The 24,501-nt window shown below is 42.5% G+C and overlaps 1 protein-coding gene across 1 annotated transcript in view; it reads left to right on the plus strand.

Moving 5' to 3' along the window:
* LOC100741335 (fringe glycosyltransferase) overlaps positions 1-24,501 on the plus strand; it is a 129,781-nt gene that overhangs the window by 80,179 nt on the left and 25,101 nt on the right. The window contains exon 6 of the mRNA XM_003487861.4: positions 22,063-22,148. Coding sequence (XP_003487909.1) covers positions 22,063-22,148 — 86 coding nt within the window. The remainder of the gene's footprint in view (positions 1-22,062; positions 22,149-24,501) is intronic.

Here is a 24,501-nt window from a genome sequence, read left to right on the forward strand (position 1 = left end):
ATTAGAATTGTCTGAAAATACAAAAAATCCTTGTCTTCGACGGAGTCGGCATAATATCGCCGTTCGGAAAAACGATTCCGGAAGAAGCATTAGACGCGCGTGCAAACTATGTTACGCGAATAAAAGACGTCGAATGGGCCGAACAAAGGCACGAAAGAATTTGAAGAAAACAACAACTTATTGTCCAAATTGTCCCGACCAACCTCGGCTATGTATAGAATGCTTTAAAGTTTTACATTCTAAATGATTTTTTTTCGAATGGACCGAACAAAGACACGAAAGAATTTGAAGAAAACGACAACTTATTGTCCAAATTGTCCCGACCAACCTCGGCTACGTATAGAATGCTTTAAAGTTTTACATTCTAAATGATTTTTTTGGTAAACCATTTTCGTATTTTTATTTTATAACAATTCAACTATTATTACAATTAATTATTAATTAACAATTTATTATTATGGAATATCTTTTCAAATACCTACGACGATCCCTCGCAAGTAGTCAAATAAGCGACACCCGAATATGGGTTACGCGGCCTGACCAGAAACTTTGCTGACACCCGAATACGGGTGTCGACGATACCCTTTAGATTGAAAGATTAGATTCAACTAGAATCAAACATACCATAAACACTCATAATCCAAGTTACAGTACCACGCCGAAATAATTTACTTATGATTCTCAAAGAGAATTGATCGTAAATAGTCGACCAAATATTAAAAAAAAAAAAAAAAAATAAAAAAAAAAAAAAAAAAAGAAATACGGTTGCCTAATACGGATTATGCCCGTAGTTGTAGGTTAAAGGGTTAAGTATGTTATCTCTTATATCCAAAGAGCTGGCTTCTTCCGATATATGAATTATGTGAATGTGAATCCGATAAAACACGAAGCAACCTAGTACCATTTCACATATCGATGAATATTAGGTCGTCCTAAAAGTTTCCTTCGCAAGCGTAAATATTACGGGCATAGTCCGTAGTACGATGATATTATCATATTATTACGTGTACTTCGATTATCAGCTAAAGTTGTAACGAAAGCCTGTCATAAGAGTAACGATTGCGGCCCTGGCCTCTAGCACCTATTCTCGCATTCGTCAGAAAATCGCACCCTGTTGGCAGGCCGAAGGCACGCGGATGCGCGCCACATGTCCCGCATTCCGTCCTCCGACTCTCTTTCGTTCCCTACTCCGTCGTTCGCAATCCTGCGATCCTTTCTCTTCACCTCGCGCCTCTTCCCGGAACTATTAATTAGCCGACGAGCTGGCTACTCCAACGATCGCTGCCGCCTCCTCTTTTACTCCTAAATCTGGCGATCCTTCGATTATTATTTTCGTCGCGCGCACGGTTCTCCCGACATCTCCTGTTCGTGCTATATTTTTGCTCAAGGTCACTCTGCAACCACAAACTCTTTCATCCTGCCTTTCTCGTGATTCGTGGATGAACACGAGAATCCGTAGTTTTGGAGAATTCCGATTAAGCACGTTTCGATTCGTTTTCTCGTTTCAGTGTCGAAAAAGGTAGTATCCCAATGTGGCACGATGGAAAAAGGAAAAGAACCTGTTGACAGATTTTCACGCTTTCTAGACACCGACAAAATTTTGTAAAACGCTATTGAGAAGCGATATTTTTCAAATTACGGAGGAAATGCGGAGTAGAAAGACAATTTTGCTAAAATTCAATTAATCAACAGCGTTTGTTAACTGAATTTAAAAGCTGCTTTCTTCTTAGAAATCTGATTTGCAAGTGTTCTACTTGCCCCGTGCTCGTCGAACGAAAAAAGCACTCGGTCTCCTAATTAGGAACACGTTACGGTACCGTTGGTCTGATAAAGAGACGAAAAATAAAGGGAAATTCGACAAATTCCAATGTATTATTCCGTTTCGTGAAACGATCGAAGACACGAACGCCTTTTACGAAGAATCGGAACCGCACGATTCTACCTTGACACGACGCTATTAACCATATCCAAAGCAATTTCACCGCTGCTCCGTTTCTCCTTAGAAATAAAGCAGGCGAATCGTACGTTCACCGTCGAGACACGCGTTACCAGACTACACAATGAACCGTTTCCTTCTTCGTTTTTCTCTTCCTCGTTCGATCTCGTTGTCCGTATTTGTGGCGTGTTGCATGGTACGCGCGTGGGACATCATCCGCGACGGATTTAATTAGAGCCGCATCGCCCGCAGATATACACGGCTGTCTAAAGATAATTTCGCCTCACCTACCGTAGGTCGTCCCGTGGCCAACGAAATTAAGGCAGCCTTTAATGAGCGTGGAAACACCGCCGGCTCGTTCATAAAGCTCCCGAGGCAACGCGCGAACTTTTCACCGGGCGATAATTGCGCGCAGACCCCTGGCCGAGCTGGTGCCGATCAAATTATTTCGAAGGAAATCAATCGACAGATTGCTCATCTTTATGGAAATTTGTATTTTTTATCCTATTTAATTGAATTTTATTTTATATATTAATAATAGGTCAAATGTTTTTCTGGCTATTTTAAAGGCTATTAGAAAATTATTTATAAAAAGAATCATTTCAAGGAAACCGATCGTAGATTGCGCATCTTTATGGAAATTTATATTTTTAATTTAATTTAATTTAATTTAATTTTGTCCATTAATAATAGGTGAAATATTTTTCTGGCTATTTTAGAGGCTATTAGAAAATTATTTATGAAAAGAATTATTTCGAAGGAAATTTTTATTTAATCGAATTTTATTTTATATATTAATAATAGGTCAAATATTTTTCTGGCTATTTTAAAGGTTATTAGAAAATTATTTATAAAAAGAATCATTTCAAGGAAACCGATCGTAGATTGTGCATCTTTATAGAAATTTATATTTTTAATTTAATTTAATTTAATTTAATTTTGTCCATTAATAATAGGTCAAATATTTTTATGGACACAACTTAACAGATGGAATCTGAGCAGAGATTTGTCTTATTCGCTAAATAGCGTAAAGGGTATTAGAAAATTATTTATAAAGAGAATCATTTCGAAGGAAATCAATCGTAAATTGCGCATCTTTATGGAAATTTGTATTTTTAATTTAATTTATTTGAATTTTATTTTATATATTAATAATAGATAAAATATTTTTATAGATACAACTTAACAGATGGAAGCAAGCTATTATTTATGAAAACATGTTATAAAGATACTCTGGATATACTCTATATATTTTTATATATCAGGTACACGTATCCGGCATATTTTTGTATTTTCAAATGTCACATAAATACATAGAAATCCGCAGTTTACTCGATCTCGATTCTTGCTCCATCGAGGAAACGATTAAGTTTTCGAACGGTAATTGGATCGGGTAGCCGGAGTTCCTTAGTCTTTACGAACGAAATTAAATCTCGTTATATTAGAGTGGCAGTTCCATCGATGTTTGAGATGCGAATAAAAGGATTTACATGTAAAATGGGATAGTAGGAGGAATTTAGGTAAAGCTCGATCGTTTAGTATTTACAAAGGAAAACGTTCCGTGGGCAAATCGTATTTGGCGCAATTACGCGCGAAACTTTGAGCGTAATTATGTCCCATTTTCAGAATAACGGACCTATGGACGCGAGCGCGAAAATTAGCGATTCGAGCGGAACTATCGATTATCACGGCGAATTTATAATAGATGCTTGAATTCCCTAGTTATCGAATTATCGAATTTTCAAACTATCCAACTTTCGAATCGTTCAAATATTCAAATATTCCATTTGTCATCTAAACTTTCTATCTTACAGTTTTCTACATTTTCAAACGTTCAAATTCGCGAGCATCGAAATTTTCAGATGTTCAAATTTCGAAAGCTCGGGACATTAGAATTTTTAGATCTTTCACAACTTCGAACGTAATTAATTATCGTTGCCGTGAATCGTCGAGAAGAGGAACAGCTCCGGTCGATCACGGTGGCTTCCTTCGATTAATTAGCACGCGGGAAAAAGACACGCGTGGTCGGCTTGGTTAGGTCGAAATCTCGCGGAAATCACGGCCGGAGGCGGAACGCGTTACGAACGTGGGAATCGTTTTCAGAGTGCACGCCGCCGTGAAACTATCGCGTTGATTACATCTTGCTGTTTACTCTGCCGGAAAATCAACATTATTTACGAGTGCGTCCGGTGAGGCGCGCACTGGACATCGACCGGACGAATTTTGTTACAAATCGTTTCTCCTCGTTGCCATTCCGCTTCTGCAATCCCGGCCGCTCGAGCTCCATTTCCTTCTAAGCGCTCGAATCCTCGTTGCTCGTCTTTGAAATAAAAATGGCCAGAACGAGGAAACGGAAAAACTAACGATCCTCTATTTATTCTGCTCGCAATAACGCAACTTTTAACGGATCGAAACTCAACCGACCATGAAGAAGTTTCAGAAACAGAACTTCCCTCTATTTCTGTTCTTTCTACCACGGCCATTCAAACGCGCGATATCATCGAGTTCTCGCTTGTAAAACTTGGTTCCATCGGATGGAAGTTGAACCGCGAGGAATTTCTTCAAAACGTCGTATATTCGAACAGGCTAATTCTTTCGTTCTATACAATGTTGCCAGCGATTTTCTGATTGGATCGCGGATTTTCACGCATTTGTAGAAACTCGTGCAAAGTGCAAAAATGTACGGTAGAATGTTTATTTTGCTTTCATTGTTTTCAATCACGTGGATAAAGATGCGAATTTGTATGGTACACGTGGTCCATCCACGATTGATCTTGCTCTATTCGTCTTTCTTAATTTCTTTAAGGACGCTCCTGGACGATCAATAGATAACGTTGTCGATATTTCAAGGTACTTGACGAAAACGCAATTTGTCGTTGATAATATGGTATCGACACATATCGATCCTTTTACTTGAGAATCTTGAAATATTGACAATATACAGGGTGGTTGGTAACTGGTGGTACAAGCCGAAAGGGGGTGATTCTACGCGAAAAAAGAAGTCGAAAATATGGAATAAAAATTTTTCGTTCGAGGCTTTGTTTTCGAGAAAATCTACTTTGAATTTTGGCTCGGTACGCGTGCACTTTATCGCGTCTCGTTATAACGGATCTCACTGTAGATCGTTGTCTCGACTGAAAAATTAAAAAAAAAATTTTTATTCTATATTTTTGACTTCTTTTTTCGCGTAGAATTACCCCCTTTCCTCGTGTACCACCAGTTACCAACCATCCTATATATCGATATCGAGCTCACTATCGATAGCCCGTGTTTTCGTTTCTTCTGCAACGAAGAATTATCGACGTACTCTTCTCCAAATATTAAATTCACATTTTTAAACTTAAAATTCATACGAGATTCTAAGTGATCAAATATCGAAATTAAAACACGTATAATAAACATTTGCCATTGGAAACTTCGTCTTTTGCAACGGCTGATGGATATCGTGTTTTTGGTTTTTCGGGTTTCGAGCCGATCAATCACGCGAACGTAACACTTTCCGTTGAACGTTTCGTTACGTTTCGTTTGATCAGAGCAGATCCGAAAGTTGCAGTCCTCTTCTTTCTCGACTACCAATCGAGTATCCGATAAACTGTGATAACACACAGTACGTCTGGATGTCAATTCGAAATTGCAAATAATTTTTACGCGTTCGTTACACGCTAGCCGAAAAGCAATCGAGTCTCAACGTGAGCAATTCACGTGCAACGAAACACATGGCGCGCGATCGCTGCAGATCGGATCTCAGGGCGTACGCTTGTCAATCACAGGCAACGATTCCGACCGCTAATTTAAACTCGTTCCCGAGATCTGCGATATTCCGCGTCAAATTGCCTCCATTAAGCGCCGACCGCTCCCTTTTTCTTGGCCGCTCGCTTGGCCACTCGAGGCGCGGCAATTAATTTCTTCTCTCGCGTCCTCCTTCTCTTACCCCGCCAATCGCATACATCCTGCGTTTCGATTCCGCTGCGCTCGGGCGTGACCGGTTTTTCCACGCGACCTTGACCGCCACGCTGTGCACGCGCTTCCTCTTTATCCGCCGATTTTCCACTTCCTTCACGCGGCTATGGAAACTCAATCGCCGCTAAATCGTGCTTCACGCTCGACTACCCCCTTTCCTCGTGTACCACCAGTTACCAACCATCCTATATATCGATATCGAGCTCACTATCGATAGCCCGTGTTTTCGTTTCTTCTGCAACGAAGAATTATCGACGTACTCTTCTCCAAATATTAAATTCACATTTTTAAACTTAAAATTCATACGAGATTCTAAGTGATCAAATATCGAAATTAAAACACGTATAATAAACATTTGCCATTGGAAACTTCGTCTTTTGCAACGGCTGATGGATATCGTGTTTTTGGTTTTTCGGGTTTCGAGCCGATCAATCACGCGAACGTAACACTTTCCGTTGAACGTTTCGTTACGTTTCGTTTGATCAGAGCAGATCCGAAAGTTGCAGTCCTCTTCTTTCTCGACTACCAATCGAGTATCCGATAAACTGTGATAACACACAGTACGTCTGGATGTCAATTCGAAATTGCAAATAATTTTTACGCGTTCGTTACACGCTAGCCGAAAAGCAATCGAGTCTCAACGTGAGCAATTCACGTGCAACGAAACACATGGCGCGCGATCGCTGCAGATCGGATCTCAGGGCGTACGCTTGTCAATCACAGGCAACGATTCCGACCGCTAATTTAAACTCGTTCCCGAGATCTGCGATATTCCGCGTCAAATTGCCTCCATTAAGCGCCGACCGCTCCCTTTTTCTTGGCCGCTCGCTTGGCCACTCGAGGCGCGGCAATTAATTTCTTCTCTCGCGTCCTCCTTCTCTTACCCCGCCAATCGCATACATCCTGCGTTTCGATTCCGCTGCGCTCGGGCGTGACCGGTTTTTCCACGCGACCTTGACCGCCACGCTGTGCACGCGCTTCCTCTTTATCCGCCGATTTTCCACTTCCTTCACGCGGCTATGGAAACTCAATCGCCGCTAAATCGTGCTTCACGCTCGACAGATCCGCTATGATGAAAGTTCAATGCTTGTCAGTCATCGGATGACGTAAGAAGAGTAATCGTGGGTTGAAACAGCGATTAGTGGAAGAACGAGAAAGTTACCTTCGTCCTGTGTCAAGGCCTTTTTCACGGTCTCACTAGTTTCGAAGGTTACCAGCTTTCAAAATGTTCCAGATCTCTGATCGTACGTCTACGAAATAGATTCCTCGGTATTTGAAATGTTTTATGCATCTCGAGGATGATAAAGCGTCTCAAGTTTTCGTAATTATCAAGCTTCTCTTATGAACGTTACCTTAAATCGTGGCGTTCCGACGAATGAAACATCCGCAGACTGCGATGCGTACGCTCATAAAGATGCACAGTCCGTCGCAAAAATAACAGTGGCGACATCGATACAAAAAAGTATATCCTTCAGTGTCGTTGTGTCGTTGTATGGTGGTTGTGTCATTGGGAGCAGAGTCATAACGATCGACGTCAGAGTAGAGTTGGTTGACGCGTCGAAAAATCTGTTTCTGTTGCGTGATAATGCCCCGGCCCGTCATGTAGCGGCCGTAACTGCTTTTCTTGAAAACAAACAACTTAAAATGTTGCCTCACCCACCCTGTTCGCCGGATTTAGCTGCGTGTAATTATTTCTCATCTCTGAGGCTTCGAATAACGACGAAGGGGAGACGTTGTGACGGCGTTCAGGACATCCGGAAAGCTGCGACGAACTTTCTCGAAAAAACTACACAAAAAGACGCGCAACGATCGTTCGGTGCATCGGTTGGCCGCGCAGATCGTTGTATCGCCACGAGAGGAATGTGTTTCGAATAAAATGAAACATTTTCCTCGAAACAGTGCCTCTGCTTCGCTATTTTTTCAGAAGCTCCGTTATCCTTGCGATATCTGCATTCGCGATTTTGTTTCTTTCGTTTGATCGCATCGACGTATCGAGCTCGTCGATTCTTCCGAATACGCATCCACCGGAACCATAGTCTAAGGCAGAAGCGTGATTTCCATTGGGAGACGTAACCACGACCGGTTTCGTTGAAGCAGAAAAACCGAAGCCACAGGGTGGAAAGCGATCGCGTCTCGAATTCCACTTCTCGAAAAGAACGGTTCGCGGGGTTCATCTGGTCCGATGCTGGGAAATACACGCCGACATTTAAGCAGTTCTCAAGGCATTTGAACGCACGTGAGAACTCGGCCGCGAAGTAGGGCGATCCGTGTAATCGCCGGACGCTGGTCAAAGAACAACTGTTCCAGAGTGCTCTCGGTGCCGGTGCCAGTCCACGGGGGAACGATAATCACACACACGGTATTAACATGTCGCGTCTTACCGCTGCTAATGCCCTCGCAAAGCTTCCAGCTCCGACTCGTTTAATATTTCCTTTTTCGTTTCAAGCTTCTCACTCCGAATAACGGAAATTTCAGCGACGAAGATAAAATTTTAATCGAAGATAAATTTCGAAGTCCCTTTACGCGGCATGGCAGTGGTACTGCGTTTATACGAATTCGTCGGTAGACGAATAATTACGAAAAGGAAGAATATAAAAAGTCCATTTATCTGGGCTTTTTTCACTTTGATGTCCCTCGATAGTTATATTTGTCGCAGAGGGAACTTATTTAGGTCAAAGACATAAGCCGACTGAAGGATTTTTATTTTATGAAATTCTTTTTTACGATTAACCATAGAACGTGAGGTGGATAGGTGGTGATATGTGCGGAAGAAAAACTAGAGTATAGTTAACAATATATTTATTAACAAATACTCTCGATGTACACTTCGCGTAGAGCTTGCGATTACAATTAGCGGTTCGCGGTTACAAGTTCGACGTCGAGTGCCGCTACAAATGTACACGCAACTTGAACTTAATATTAGATACAACCTCAAATCATTTACGATTAAAGTCGTCAATTTTATTCTATCTCTAGCTCGACAGTCGGATCGTAATAAAGTCTTTAAAAATAAAACAGCTGCTCCATTATGCAATCGCTTGACGCTTCTAGATGTCAGTCTTCTTCTTATTCCATATTGACTTAATTCAATTTTGTCGTGACAGCTCTGACAAAGAATAAAGTCGTCCTGAATCTTTCTATCTGCGATCCGTTAAAAATAAACAAGCGTCCATATATTTTTCAGCGGTAGCGTAGACAAACAACGTTTCGTGCAGTGTGTACGGCCAGTGTTCTCGGTGATTTTAACGAACCACCGGCGTAATTAGAAGACGTATTGTTCTGTTTGAATGCGACGGGATTGCGTTCGCGTGACCCGTGACGACCGCGTGCATCGCAGAGCCTTTTGCCTGGTCTGCGTGAAAACTGAGACCGACGCGCGTTCCCGCTGGAAAATGCTGGCCGACAATGGCCAACGGAACAGCTAATTAGATCGGAAGATTGCTCTTTTCCCGGCATAGAATTGCAGATAAGAGGCAGATTGGCTTTCGCGAACAAGGAAGCGTCGGTTCTTTGCATGATATCCTTACCACGCGATGCCTGGTTTTTGCAATTCTATGTGTTCTCAGACTTCCAACTGACTCTTTTAAGTTCATACAGCTTTAGATTCTGAAACTTTTCGACTCCTTAAATTCTCCGACTCTGTATGGCACTCCGACATTCTCTTTTACAGTTACATCGTTCATTCCAGTTCAGACTCTGTAACTGCCTCTGACTTACGAGCTGTCGATCCGCCGCATTTCCACGCACAGTACACTCTGGTCGGCTATCCGGTCTCGTTTTAACCGATCACATTCTTGTCGAGACGAAACTTCGATCGACCAGCTCAGCAGGAAAATCGTCGATATTCGTCGATTTCGCGATCGTTACTTTTAGTCGGAGGATTAATGCAGTTTTTTGATGACGAAAGGACATCGGGGCCTTTCTTTTGGAATGTTCGGGAAGATCCCCGATACTTTAGTCCAGACTTTTTATTATAGCTGTACTTAAATAATAAAACTGAGAAATAGTTGTTTATGATTTAATCCGAGTATGGGTGCCCGAGATTTGTGACAGTGGGCTTGGGCTCGAAGTGACATATCGGGTCGCCGAACGTAGCCACGGTCACGTGACAGAGTATGGAGTAATTAAATAGCTCTCCTTGAAAACAAAGATTGACCCGACGGGTTCAGAGAGATACGAAGAGGAGTATATAAGGGCAGTTCCACTTGGACTGAGATTCAGTCAGATAAGCTCTGCTTGTACCGTGGACAAGCACGTTGAGTCACACCAGAATCGTGTATCGCATCGCATTCGTCATCCCGTTAACCGTGAATTCGTCATCGAACCTAACTTCATTTGTCATCGACATCTGGATCATCCAATCGCCGTTATTACTTGTCACACTCTGTAATAATCACATTTGTATCAGTAAATATCATCTATAGTACATCGCAACGATGGCCAATTCACGCGAAGACTCATTATACGCCCAAAACTCTAATGACAACCCGACGTATGTATAATATTTTAATATAGAATAATAATATAGAATATTGTTACATTCGTTATGGTACTATATTATGGTATGTTACATTACATACATTCTACATCACGTTCTTTATGGTATATTTATATGTCGGAGATGAAAGGACATCGGGGCTTCCCTTTTGGAATGTTGGAAAAAACCTCAATACCCTAGTCCAGATTTTTACTATAGCTACACTTGAGTAATAAACCTAAGAAATAGTTTTAATGTTCTAATTTGATTTTACGACGATGGGCTTGGGCTGTAAGTGACATAACGGGTCACTGAACGTAGCCACGGTCACGGGAGGGATGTGTACCTGACAGAGGTATGGAATAATTATATAGCTCTCCTTAAAAACAAAGATCGACCCGAGAGGTGGGGAGAAGAATATATAAGGGCAGTTCCACTTGGACTGTTAGTTCATTCAGGTAAGTTTTACTTGTACGTGGAGTCATACGTGTATCACATCGCATTCGTCATCCCGTTGACCGTGGATTCGTTATCGAACCTGAATTCGTTGTCATCAACGTCTCGACCATCCGATCGCCGCTATTGCTTGTAGCCTCTTGTACTGACCACATTTGTACCAATAAATATCAGCTATAACCGCGATGGTAAATTCGAGCGAAGGTTCGTCAAACGCCCAAAATTCCAACCTTAGCCCGACATATATATATTATACAATGCAACTATAATGTGTAATATGTATAATATGTAAATCGTACCTTTCTGTATATAGTAACATTATGAATATACCTTTACCTTTTTTACATGTACATTTATATACAAGGAGATCCTACTACATTCAGATTCTCGTATTATCAGATACTTAGAACAAGGGATCCGAACCAGGAGGAAATTCCTCACAAAGCAGAAATTTCTCGACTTTAAGGGGGATTCGCGGTTTTATCGTGTAGTATACTTATATTACTAGTCAATCACGACTTGCTTGTTCACATACGTAGGATAGGATCCCGAATGACTGACCAGAAACATCTTTGACGTAAATAAGGATACTATTTGACGAAATATAATATTTATGCTCCTACTTATCCACTAATCGTCGTACATCTCACATTTATTCTTTGGTATTTGATACCCGATCGATGCAAAATTCCAACATTTATATACACGCGTTGTATGCACCATGCGTCTCTACACATAGACACATATTGCGTTATTCATGCATATGTACATACTGGCGTAAGATAGAAGTTAAAAGACGAAAGACGATAGCGGTGATTACTATGGTCGCGATGTTGTTGCCTCGTAATTATACATCGGTGGATCACCGTGCTTCTCGTTTCTTTTATAGCATTTGTGCACTTTATATAACGGAACTCGTCGTGAGTGCAGAGAAAGAGAGTTTTTGTTGTAATTAATGGACAAGGAAGATCACAGTGTGCCATTTGTAGTAAAACTTGGTCGAATGATTCAATGAAATTACGAAGGATAAAACGACATTTGCAAAATATTTAACGTAATAACAAAAACAAAAGCTTTTTTGAACCTGTTGTGGTAACCTCCTCTTAAAAACGGATTAGACTACATTCGACAGAAGTATTCATCGGATCGTACCAAAAAGGTGATGGAAGCTTCGTATATCGTAGCTTAGAATTTGAAGCCGTGAGATATGAAACGTTTGGATTTTCGGTTCTACGATTTTCAGGCTATCGTGTTAAAAAATTCTCGGTATCTCAAACTCGAGTGCTGAGAATCTGTAATCAAGAACCTCTCTGAGAATACTCTGAAATCGTCAAATTCTTAGTCCCGCCATAGTTCAAACTTTCTCAGATTGCTAGCTTCGATCGAACATCCAGCTGCCAAACCTCAGACATTCTCTCGACTATTATCCATCGAACGTTAAATCGTAGGGCGCTCAAAGTCTGAGCGTATCGCGTTCACGGGTCCGTATATCAATCGACACCACACCTTTCCTCCCCATGCGGCTAGGAATTTAATCTTTGGTGCCGTTACTCGGCGGCGCGTTAAAACGCCCCGCGTAACTGGCCGTTACCGGCCAATCGGCCGATCCGTGCATCTCGACAATTGCTCCGACTAAGCAGCCGCTGACAAGCAAACCCGGAAGCGTGTCTCGATTAGGGTCGGCTCTCCGCGTGCCCTCCATACCCTTCGCTATACCACAACTTCCTTCTCTTTCTCTTTTTCTTTTTTTTCAGAAGCGTTTATTTCCCAAAATTCAATATACCATAGCTTTTTCTATTATTCTTCGATGCATTTGTCGCCCCAAATTTTGGCAACGTATGACACAACATAACAATGTCACGTAATAACACAGAATATCAAACGCCGACAGTTGACCGAAAGCGTAATAAATCTAACAGCTGCGGTATGCGCGCTCGTAGCTGTATACTTTAATTAATTTATATTCGATCGACAATACCGTAGGATCTTCCGCGAGTGGAAGCACTGGTACAAATGTGATTTATTAGGCAGAAAGGTAGAGGCGTGTATCTATGAAACACAGGATAAAAAGAAAATGCGATGTCTATTCGAGCTGCGTTCGTTCGCGTTCTTCGCGAAAATCTGTCGACCGCTTCTTCCGCCTATTTATCTCTCGCCAACTGCGCTATAAAAGAGCGTTTCGTGCGAATCAAACGTATATCACCTATTCTACGATTATCTTATCAATGATCTATCGCTCGTATTAACAACTTGTATTTAATTATTTATCGCTTAATCGCATTATACGTGCTATAGATGCGACTGTATCGTTGTAATCGTATTAAAACGAAACGAAAAGAGCGAGGCGTCGGCCAGAGGAGAACAGGTGAAGCGAAGTTTCGAGTACTTCGCGGCGTGACCACAGCCAGTTCGAAGACGTGCTCGTGACCCCATGACGGCCCCCATAGCCGCGCCATGGAAAACACGCGTATCCTTTGCCGGGTGGGGAGGCGGCCGGTTCCTCCGCCACGTACGTTGCCTCCATTACTTCGATATTATTATACCCGAGGCCTTATATCTCGCGGCGAGATGTTCCTTTTGCAAGAGCGCATCCGGTGCAGGAGTCTTGCGATTCTAGCCGCTCGTTTTCTGCTTAATTTCTTCCCCCTCGTCTTATTTTCTCTGTTCATTTTAACCGTTTTTATTTGGCTCACGGATATCGACGACCGTCGTTCGACCAGCACGTGGACACGCATGCAAATTGACGCCGCTTGTCCGCAATTATCGTTCATTAATATTCCAGCGGATAGCGGCGCACGTTTGCTATCGATGCTGTAGCGAAGATCAGAGGAATTCCTTCCTGCCAGGTTGCTCCTTCCTCGTCCAGTCCTTGCGATTTTATTGGCTGTCTCGCGTAAAGATTTCTCTTACGTGGCGCGTAATGGAGCGCAACGTGACGGAATATTTGAGATTTTTCTCCATAAAAGCGATCGCATCGTACGTTGCAAACGGTTGTCGAACGTTGAAAATCTCTCAGTATTTGTCGTATTTCTCGAAACGCAACTTTCCATCGTATTTTCTAACGTTCAGCCTCGAAACCGTGTTCTTTCCCTGTTCTTTAATCGGTCGGATCATTCCTTAATCGGAAACTGCACGGCAAATCCATTCCATTTAAATCAGTTTTAATTTCTACGTATGTGAATATCATATTAACTCATTAAGAACGAACCAATCGCTTATCGTAACAATTACATCAATTTCTTTACACGTATTTCATAAAATCGTAATCCATATGTCTTTTACTCTCCTACCTCGGTTATGGGAGACGATAATTCACCGTAACGTAACATCCGTTGATATTCTATATCGTTCAATTTACCCATTGCGAGAACAATTTCACTTAACATATCCAGACACGATCGATGGTTTCTCGGAATTCCTTGTCGAAGAAATAACGCGCAGGAAATATACTTGTCTTTATAATTATCCACAGCACGCTATACGTCAGGCATTAGGAATTCGAGCGACGAATCTGTCACGTAAAATTAATGATAAAAGAGGAGTAGTCGAGCAGTAACTTAACTTGACCGTGCTTTTAGAATTTTTTAGGCCTTTATTCACGAAAATAATTGAATATAATATTACAATGAAGTAAATTATATGCCTGCTTTGCGGACTTGAGAGCGGCTTTCGACAGGCTAAACAGAGAAAAACTGGAGGAGAAAATAAGGAAAATGGGGATTAGCGAAAAACTAATCCGAAGGATTAGAGAAATATACGAAGAAACAAGGAACGTAGTGAGTGTTAAAAACCACAACACAGGAGAATTTTGGACTGTGAGGGGGGTCAGACAAGGGTGCCCGTTGAGCCCGACGTTATTCGATACAACGAAGTAGCGAAGTTAAAATAGTTGCTCAAACCACGACCAAACTATACGCAAGACTCAAGACTAATCTCGTGGTCGAATGCTTGCACTTTTTACATGTTGCGTTTGTAGGTATTGGAGGAGCAAGGAGAGGATGATCCTGATTACCCTACGCAATGGGGAAAGTATAATGTTGGACCATGTGCAAAGGCCGTTTTTTTTTTTTTTATTTACAATCAATTCTCGTTGAGAATTTTAAGTAACTTCATTTGGCGTGGTACATACAATAGCTTTATAATAATTTATATTATGTTGATTCTAGTTGAATCTAATGTTACAATCTAAAGGGTATTTTCTTTTTAGTCTGCGGATCTGGTCCGTCGTGTCAAGTAGTTGGGTGACGAATGGGTTGTGGTGGTTGTTGACTCTTGTGCAAAGATCATGTCAAAACCTAACGGTTCGCTGTCAGGTAGTACGGAATGGCGTGGATTTGGGTATGGTCGTTGTCATAAATTCCTCGGTGAACATGTTAACGCAACAAACGACACGAAATTAATAATATTCTAGTGACAGGAGCTTTTCATCCAAGTTTCTTCGTTTCTCGACGCGCGCTGGTTTCGTTCCTGCAGTACGAAGTCGCGCTTATCCGCGCGGTTAGGTTCGTCGAGCGATATCGGTGCCTCTAATCTGTTCATTAGTCCTAATATACCGACCGGCAGCCACCCACACTCCATCAGATATTAGCAACAGTGTCATTTGGGGCCTCGTTTTACGAGCTCTGGCACTCGAGGGCTCGGAAGACGTCTCGATCCGGCCCGTTCACGGTCGTTCGATTACCGGTTTCCGGATTGGGACTCGTTCACCGCTAATTAACGCCTTTACGACCGGCTGCCGTTTACACGACGATCTATATTTCATCTCGTTAATACCGATGTGTTCGGCTAGCCTCTTTTTCCTTGTTTTTCTGCGCCTCGCCCCTTTGCTCTTTTGTTCGCCATCCGATTTTCGTCGATCTCTTAATCACGCAGTAAGCCGATGGAGCGTTAAACGATGTTTCACGCCGTTCGACGAATCCATTAGGATCTTCGAGATCTTTGTTGGAACAGTTTTCAGGTGGATGGAAATGTTGAAGGGATTTATGTTCGTTGGTCGTTTAATGCGCTTTGCTTGTTCAGATTTCGATTCTTGCGACGTTCCGAGGGTTTGTCGATTTTTATCGGCCTCTTGGGCGAACATTCGTTTCTTGCCGTTGTTGTTCTTCTAGCTGTGTGTAAATTTTGTTTGTTGGAAGAATTCCGTAGGAATTAGTCATTTTCGAAGCTTATGAAGAACGATTTGTAAGGGAGTGCTAATTAGGACAATTTAGCTCTTCCTATTCAGTTTCTCATGATTGGCTGTTCTATATACCATAGGATATATACAGGGTGGTTGGTAACTGGTGGTACAAGCGGAAAGGGGGCGATTCTACGCGAAAAAACAAGTCGAAAATATAGAATAAAATTTTTTTTTCTTTTTTAAATTTTTTCATCGAGACAACGATCTACAGTGAGATCCGTTATAACGAAACGCGATAAAGTGCACGCGTGCCGAGCGAAAATTCAAAGTCGATTTTCTCGAAAACAAAGCCTCGAACGAAAACTTTTTATTCCACATTTTCGACTTCTTTTTTCGCGTAGAATCACCCTCATCCCGCTTGTACCACCAGTTACCAACCACCCTGTATAACAAGGTGGCTATGGCTAATAGAATGAGCATGTTCTCCTCGGACCTATATGACCCAAAGTGGATGTTCTTCTGCTCATTTCTGACCCAGTCACGTTTTGCTATTACCGAAAAGTTTCCCAAGTGCAAAAAGGAAAGAAACACGAAAGAATCGTTATTATTACATAGGAATATCTCTGTTCCAATCTTACACCAAAGGTTTCCTAAAAATATCTTCTCGTTCGTTGAAGCAACAACGAGACTCGAATATAAAAATTCGAGTAACCCTGCAGGATTACGATATATAAATAGTTTGTCTTTTAGTATTCCATACGGTCCCGTTACCTTTCGTGTATCGCACGCGTCTTATAAATAAAGCATTCCGAAAAACCAGATACCTGAAGAGGTACAACGGCGAAGAAGCAGAAAAAGCGAGCAGAACAACGAGGAGAATTTTAAGAGCGAGCAGTCTTGATTCGATCGAGGAAAAAGCATAAGACCCTTAAAGAAGATTCAAGGCACGCTTAACGCAACCCAAATCGAGTTTCCAAGTCCAGGTTCCCTCAAATTTCTCTCCATTCCCGTACCAAAGGTCCGACACGCGTATTACCTGACACCGATTTTACGACTTTCCCGTGTTCCCACCACCGATCGCTACTAATCGAAGCAATGGGTTCGAAAATTCCCCTGTCTGGCTCAAAGGGATGACGATAAGGGGAAGAAGGTAGATGGCCGGGTCGTGGAACTGGCCAATCAAGTCGGTGATTTTATCTCTGGATCGCTGGCAATCGTCGCTACGTAATTGGATATAGGATCGTATGGATGGTATAATCGGTTTCCCTGGGGGAGCGGAGAGAACGCATCAACCCCCTTCGAAGCAAACCTTCGGAATGTAATTAGTCAGGGGAGCGGGCCAGGCGCAATCTTGGCCGGCGATCTGCAGCTAACGTCAGGTGGAGCGGGACCGCCCGTTCTGCGATTTCTCGAGATCCCAGGGATTGCACTGCCGGGTGGCTCGCGAATAATTAAAACCGATCGACAGCCAGGTGCTGTCTTCCCTCTTTCTTCTTCTTTCCCATTTTCTTCCTTCTCTCGCCGAAACAGTTTTTGATGAAGAGGTTTCGTGTCTCGTTGACGACCGTTCAAAACGACAGGGGTGTGCATCGTTTGGAACATGTTACGCGATCTTTGGAGTTTGGCTTTGCCACTCCCGTTCGATGGAAATTTTTATTTTATTTGGGCGTTACGCGTTACTCGAGGTGGGATGTTTTTGAAATATTTGGATTTCTTTAGTCGACGTTTGCGACACTGTATAACGTAAAAGAAGGAACATGGTAGAATTCCATTTGTACGAACTTGTTAGGAGGCAAATACTTTCTGTAATTGGCGTTCATACGAGTCTCAGAAGCTACATCGACCAAGTCGCAAATTTATTTATCGCAAGGGAAATTAAAAAAGGTCGTGTTTCTAATTGTCAATCTTCTATAGGTTTTGGTTCATAAGATTGATCAGCGTATGAGGTTGATTCAGGCTTCTGGACAACTCAAAGTACGTTAATTCCCGTGAAGTAAAATTTCATTTATTCTATGAACTTGTTGAACGAGTAATATAATTCATATATTTTTTTGGAATTCACGTTCAAATGCGTATGTGATGGAGCGAAAGTTCGTTGAATCCGGAACTTTCTGCCTCGAACAAACGGAATTTTAGCGAGAGCTAATTATCGTAAAGGATAAAATTATCGTTGAATTGTATCAGCGAGTATCGCTGAGTGGCGGTCGTTTCCTTCATTAACTCCAGGCGGAATCGATGGATCTCGAAATTTATGCGACGAGTGAGGCAACACGACACTGTATGAAGAAAACCATTACTGAAACCGTCAAGGCGATAACTCCATCCTGTATGCTAATAACATCATCCATCTTCGAGTAACGCATAACAGTTTATACGCGGTCGGCGTAAAAGCTGGCTTTAATTAGCCAACTTCCAATCACCTTGCGTCGTGTCGCGTAGTTCGATCAGCTCGCGAGCAAAAACTGGCCCGAATGACAGACACGAACGCGGTCAGTGATTAACCTCGAACGAGATAATGGAAATCGACCGAATGAATCGGTTCTTCGGAAATTAACGATCGTGTTCCACTTTCCAATCGAAGAAACGTTCCTTGCATTTTCATATTTATTAACCTTTGCATTAATATTTATTCCCGCCAACTATCCTCCGTTTCAGCTCTTTCACTCTCGAGACCGTACACCGTAAAATGTAAATCGGCGAGATCTGTAATTGTCACGGCGAGCCGAGGGTAATCCATAAATTCGAAGCGAAAATTTACATTGCGACGTGTAATAAGGAAAAAGCGACGCGGCTTTTAAATGGGAAGACGACTTCTGAACCACCGTGTGTATAAATATTGTATCGTTGTATCAGTTCCTCGTTGCTAAAGTATGGAAACGTCGAAATAGCGGAAAAGCACGCGAGTATTGGTTCGATGACGAAACCAACGCGGACCGACCGCAGTCGAAAGCTGGAAGATACGGCGAACGTTCGAGGGTTGAAGAAAATTCGACAACTTGTACGCTGCAACCTAACTGAAACTTAACCCAAAGCTAACCTCCGGTACAAGCACGTTAAATAAGAGAAAACAAAGAGAAGAACGGTCCGTGTTAGCTTCGGTGCTGCGCGTTCGGTGGCGACTTGACCCCGAGATTCCACGCGAGTCTTCACGGGTTCTCGTGACTTCTTTCTCCTCCTGTTATTCAAATGGGATCCCGAAGGGAAGAAAGAAAGGGCAGATTGCGGAGGGAAGCACGTTATCGGGTCTGTCCAATCGCCGGTGTATATCTAATGGGTCCGTGAAGTCCCATCCGTTTCCTCCACCTTGTCATACGATGGCTGTTGGCACGGCCGATTCACCTGACCACCGAACCGATCCGATGCTTTATTCGCGCCGCCGTTATCCGACCAACGAGCAATTAACATCCACCACGGGCTTACGTTCGATCGACGTTCCTTGGGGCATTTGCGAAAATTATGCCGCAGATTATAACCGTCCGCCATATTAAACCGAGCTTTTGCAGTCTCTCGAGGTTTGCTAACCCGCCGGAACACGGTCTTTTCGGATTTAATTGGATATCGCTGGAAATTGCCGATTTTCTCTTTTCTTTTTTATTTAGACCATCTTTATATCTGACTTGCGGGATTTTCGAGAAGCTTCAACTTTTACAGAAACCTTGTGCGAGTCGATACGACGTCGCTGTTCCACGTTGACGTGGAATTTCGTCGATTCTTCGTGCGAGATCGCAGACAGAAATACAGACATTTGCCGCGCGCTTCTTCCTCCTTAAAAATCTACGATTCGACTTTTAGCGATAACCTACAACGTCACGCCGTCATAATTCCAAATAATCGGCAGAAAAATCTTTGGAATCTTTTGGGAAAACCTACGCAATTTTCGCAATTTTGTTCGCGATTTGCTTCGAGAAGAAGCGCCTTGAGAAGAATCGAAGTACTCGGAATTATTAGATTCAAATTCTATTCAAAGTCTATTCGAGTTATTACGAGTCCTCTGTTCTAGTTCGTCGCTCGAGGAACGACCGTTGTAGCTTTTAGCGAACAATTTTCATCGGATTGTTTCTGCCGGCGAATATTCATGGCTCTAGCCGGGCGACCCGCGCACTAAACGGTGTACGGGAGTATTGTCGGGTTTTTTCAGCACCGGGAGACCGGTTTCATTGGTAGGTACGCACGTGCAGCATGCCTCGGTTCACGGTTGTTCGTCATGTACCACGCCTAGCCTATGAGGAAAGGAGCACGAGTTCTAGACCGGCGGCGAGATAGTATCGCTGGCATGGATAGAGAGTCCAGGACTCCTAGGAGTCTGGCTTTAATGGCCCGCGGCTATGATCGCCAGGAGATCGCCTCGACACGCTCGATTTCCTCGCGATTTCTCGCGAGTACGTTCTTAAGCAATCCGAAAAAAAACGTCCTGTCTATTTTTCACTTTGCTATATGTCGATAGGAATTCGAAGAAGTAAATTTCTTTCTGCTTTTCGAGTAAAACTTTAGATGCATGTGTATATCGTAGATTTTTTCCGAGATTTAATTAAAATTCATTGCGGGTGTTATTTCCAACGATGAAAACGTACGTGTTTTAGAAACTAAATTCATCAACTTTGGTTCTATCGTTATTCCGACTTTGTTATCTAGTCGCGCGAAAAAAGAAAGGAAAAAAAGACTAAAAAGAAAGGAGCGATTTACATTGGTAAATGTACCTGCTTAGTATTAGATGTTTCGAACTTGATTCAAATTTGTTTTAGACGTCGTTTCCTACTATCGAGCTTATAGCATCGAGTTCAGCAGTCAGATCGATCCACTCCGCTGTTCGTGAAGTTTTCAATTTTACCATCTAATTACGCGGATAACGTCTAACTTTTGAAACAAACAAGCGATTTGTATTCATCAATTTATTTGTCGCAAGCGGCTGACACGAATAATCGTGAATTTCGAAGCAAATATTTGAGAACTTTGCATCGCGTTCCTTTACGTTCTAATTTATCGACTCTAAGAATATGGCTGGTACATGGAAGGCACGTTGATCGACTCTGCTTAGTTTCTCAAAAATTAAATATCCATTAAATATATACGAAATGCGCGTTCTTTTAATTTTACACGCACAGTTTCTTCGTTTCGAAATATACGATTTATCGCGATAGAGATAGAAATTGAAGCGCCTTTGGCGCGCAGAATAGTCCGAGTCTATTCGTCACGTGGCCAGAGTATACGCGAGGTTTTCTTGCGACGATTTTCCAGGTCGTTGGGAGGTGCCCGATCGAAAACACCTTTCTCCGCTTCCCTTGCCTCTTCCTTTTCGTCCCGCTCTTCCCTTGACAATTTCGCAAACTTCGATCGAACCGATTCTTTTTTTTTTTTTCTTTCACCTTCGCGAAGCTGCGCCCTTCTATCGTCTCGAGCGGAAGATTTTTCCCATTACGAAAACGAATATTCACCGAAGGAGACGACTTGCTATTTTTATGTCTGTATCGAGAAATTGATAATTAGGCTGTGGATCAAAAAGAAGCGACGTTGAAATTTGCCTTGCCTGCTAAGCATCAGAACGAGTAATTTATTAATTAGTAATTTATTTATTTTTATCTTATACATTTCGTGCGTTTTTGCTTCTTCGAATTTCCCCTAAATAAATAAAAATTATATGTACGATCAAGAATTCTGAAATATGAACAGTAGAAATGTTTCAAAATCCTGACTCACCGAGGAACGTCGAAATTCATCGTTTAAAAATTTATCTTATCGATAATTCCTATAGAAGAAATGTAAAAGATAATCGGATGCTTCGATCGTACCTGTCACCTCACTTCAACCTTCTATCCACGCAAGAAAAAGAAACGAAATTTATTTCTTGATCGTACGTCAATCAATTCCAATCAAAGATCTCGGCTCGTAACCGTTAGCGTATAGCTTGACCATAATTTGTCCCAAAGCAGGAACGCGTATCGATACGTCGAGGTGTAATCGATCGTGGCCCCAATCCGATAAGTCATCCACGATTATCGATCGGTGGCAACGATCGATCGGCTGTCTCGCGGACGATCGATCACGATCTTGAATTTTTAAACGTTAGTATCTTTTCCGTAATCAACTAACGTGGATGGTGTGGGTTTCCTGTTTCAGCAAAAGGTGAAATTCTGGTTCGCTACGGGCGGCGCCGGATTTTGTATCAGCAGGGCGCTCGCGATGAAAATGACTCCCGTTGCTGGGTAAGTTTCTATAGTTTCACCTAGAAATATACTTCATCAAAAATATTCTCCAATCTTCCGTTTGTTACGATCGATGTCACTTGCCAATTCCTCGAATGTGTTTTACTTGTCGATTCACGTCGCGTTATCGAACAGAGAAAAAAGAAATTCGAGAGACTCAGGATTCCTATTTTGATACGAGAGAGTGTTACACAGTTCTCTCGATTTTTCGAATTCTTAAAACTTGCACGACCTTCGATTCTGTCGCGTTTCCCTTTGAGTTTAAGTTGCCGAAGCATTCATAACGCACCTCCACTTTTTCTCGCCGTTCCGCAAACTGCTGTTTAATTTCGCAATGATCTCGCGACTTGTACTCTTTGTAATTGCTACATCGTAATTACCGCTGGTCAAAGTTACGTGACGGCAATTGCGAAAGCGTTGAAAGAAGTGCGCAGAGGAGTACACGCTGTGAGAATTATCGACGAGACGGCAGGAAAAATTCAAAATCCGCTATCTATCGCCATCGCGATGACACACTATGTACGCTGTCGGTCATAAATATTAGCGCACCTACTCCTTTTGATCCAACGAATTTTACTTTACTTGGTATTCCATGTTACAAGACACGCGCGAGATACCAATGAATTTACGGATTAACGACGAAATAACGAAAAAACAGAAGCAGTGGAAATACAGCAATTTCCATTAGAATTTCTATTATTGTTCGGTTTAGGTTAACGTCGCGACGTGTCTAAATATTTATGGCGATGTATCTGCGTATCAGAGTATTTTATTCCATCGATTCTTTCCAACGAGATATTTATTTCTTTCGCCAATCGCAGACGAGACAGCAGCTCGTTGTCTCGAGTCTGATTCGCGAAGTAGAGAGGAATCGAAGGCAAACAACGGGGCAGTGTTAGCCGCCGGTAAATAATGATTGACGAGGGTCCGTGACATAAACGTCGTCAGAGTTGAGCTCGAATTGCTTCTCGAGACGAACTTATTGATAATAACGCGGATAGCCGCGCGACGTCGCGATCAACCATTCTGATTGCTCGTCGTTGCCCGCTTAAGTGGAATGACTCGTAGCGGTTTCGAGACTCTGTAGTTTGACGGATCGAATCGTTTCAGAAATCACGGATAATCGATGCGCTTCGCTCCTCATTTTCCTCTGTGTCAGATTTCTTTCACCTGCACGTCAGAGTACTTTACGCTCGTTTCGATCGACGAGCACGTTTCATCGTACGATGACGAAGGATACGTTCCTTCGACATGGTTTAGATGGAAAAGAGGAAGTTTCGATGGTGGAAAAATTTCTTTCGTCGATTTGCAGTTGAGGGAACTTGGTGGAACGTGGTGGAGGAGGAGTTGGCGATTTATTGATCGGACACGTATCGCGATGGCACGATTAAGGTAGTCTGGGACAACCACGGACTATGGCAGCTTTGCTTACAGCGATGTGACATTCGTCGCTTCTCTGTTTACTCGATTACATTCTCAAAACGTTCGTTCTTCGCGTATGTTCCATTCGTTCGCGTGTAACCCCAGCCTACTTCTTTATCTCGTGCTTACACTTTCGATCGTTCGTTTATACTTCGAATTTGCTTACTTGCCAGTTTCTTTACGTCCTCGATCGATTCGTTGAATTCTTCATTCGCTCGTGTAGCTTTCAACCCGTTAATTGCGTTTTACCCGTATTGCGTTAAGAATACAAAAAGATATAGCGTCAGAACTACAAAGAAACATATTCGTAGCAAACATCGAGGAATATATTTGTATCGATATGAAGAAGCGATTTTGCTAAAACAAAAGTAGTACATCTTTGAACGATCAGTGCGAGAAAAATTGTACATTAAGGGGTTAAAAAACCTACCCAGTGTCCATTAACGGCCAAACAATCAAGCACACGTCAATCGACAAACCGGAACGCCAAAGAAACGCAATCTCTGCAGACCTCGCGTGGCGTTTTTTCCAGCGTTTCTATAGATGATATTCCCCCGGTTCCAATATCCTCCTCCCACAGAAGAACGGAGGAAGAAGAGACATTCGGATAGACGGACGTGCAGGTAGGAGGAAGAAAATCGAAGCGGCAGACGAATGAAACTGGCAAAAAGCCCGGCACCTGGGAGGGCTTTCGAATCGCTGCGATCTTCCCTGGCCGCGTTTCCCTCTTCTTGTCCACGTAGCATACACGGTCCTGGCATTATCCTGCCTCCTGTACACTGGTTCCCTTCGTGTTGCAACACGTCCGCACAGAAGGCGGAGTAGAGAAGCGGAGGAGGAGGAGGAGGAGAGAGAACGGTGCAAGTGCATCGAACCGCTTTCTCATTCAGGGACGTTGCCACTGTTCTCTGCCTCTCTTTTCTTCTCCCCC

Source organism: Bombus impatiens, unplaced genomic scaffold (genome assembly GCF_000188095.3).
Source record: "Bombus impatiens unplaced genomic scaffold, BIMP_2.2 scf_0203, whole genome shotgun sequence".
Taxonomy (NCBI): domain Eukaryota; kingdom Metazoa; phylum Arthropoda; class Insecta; order Hymenoptera; family Apidae; genus Bombus; species Bombus impatiens.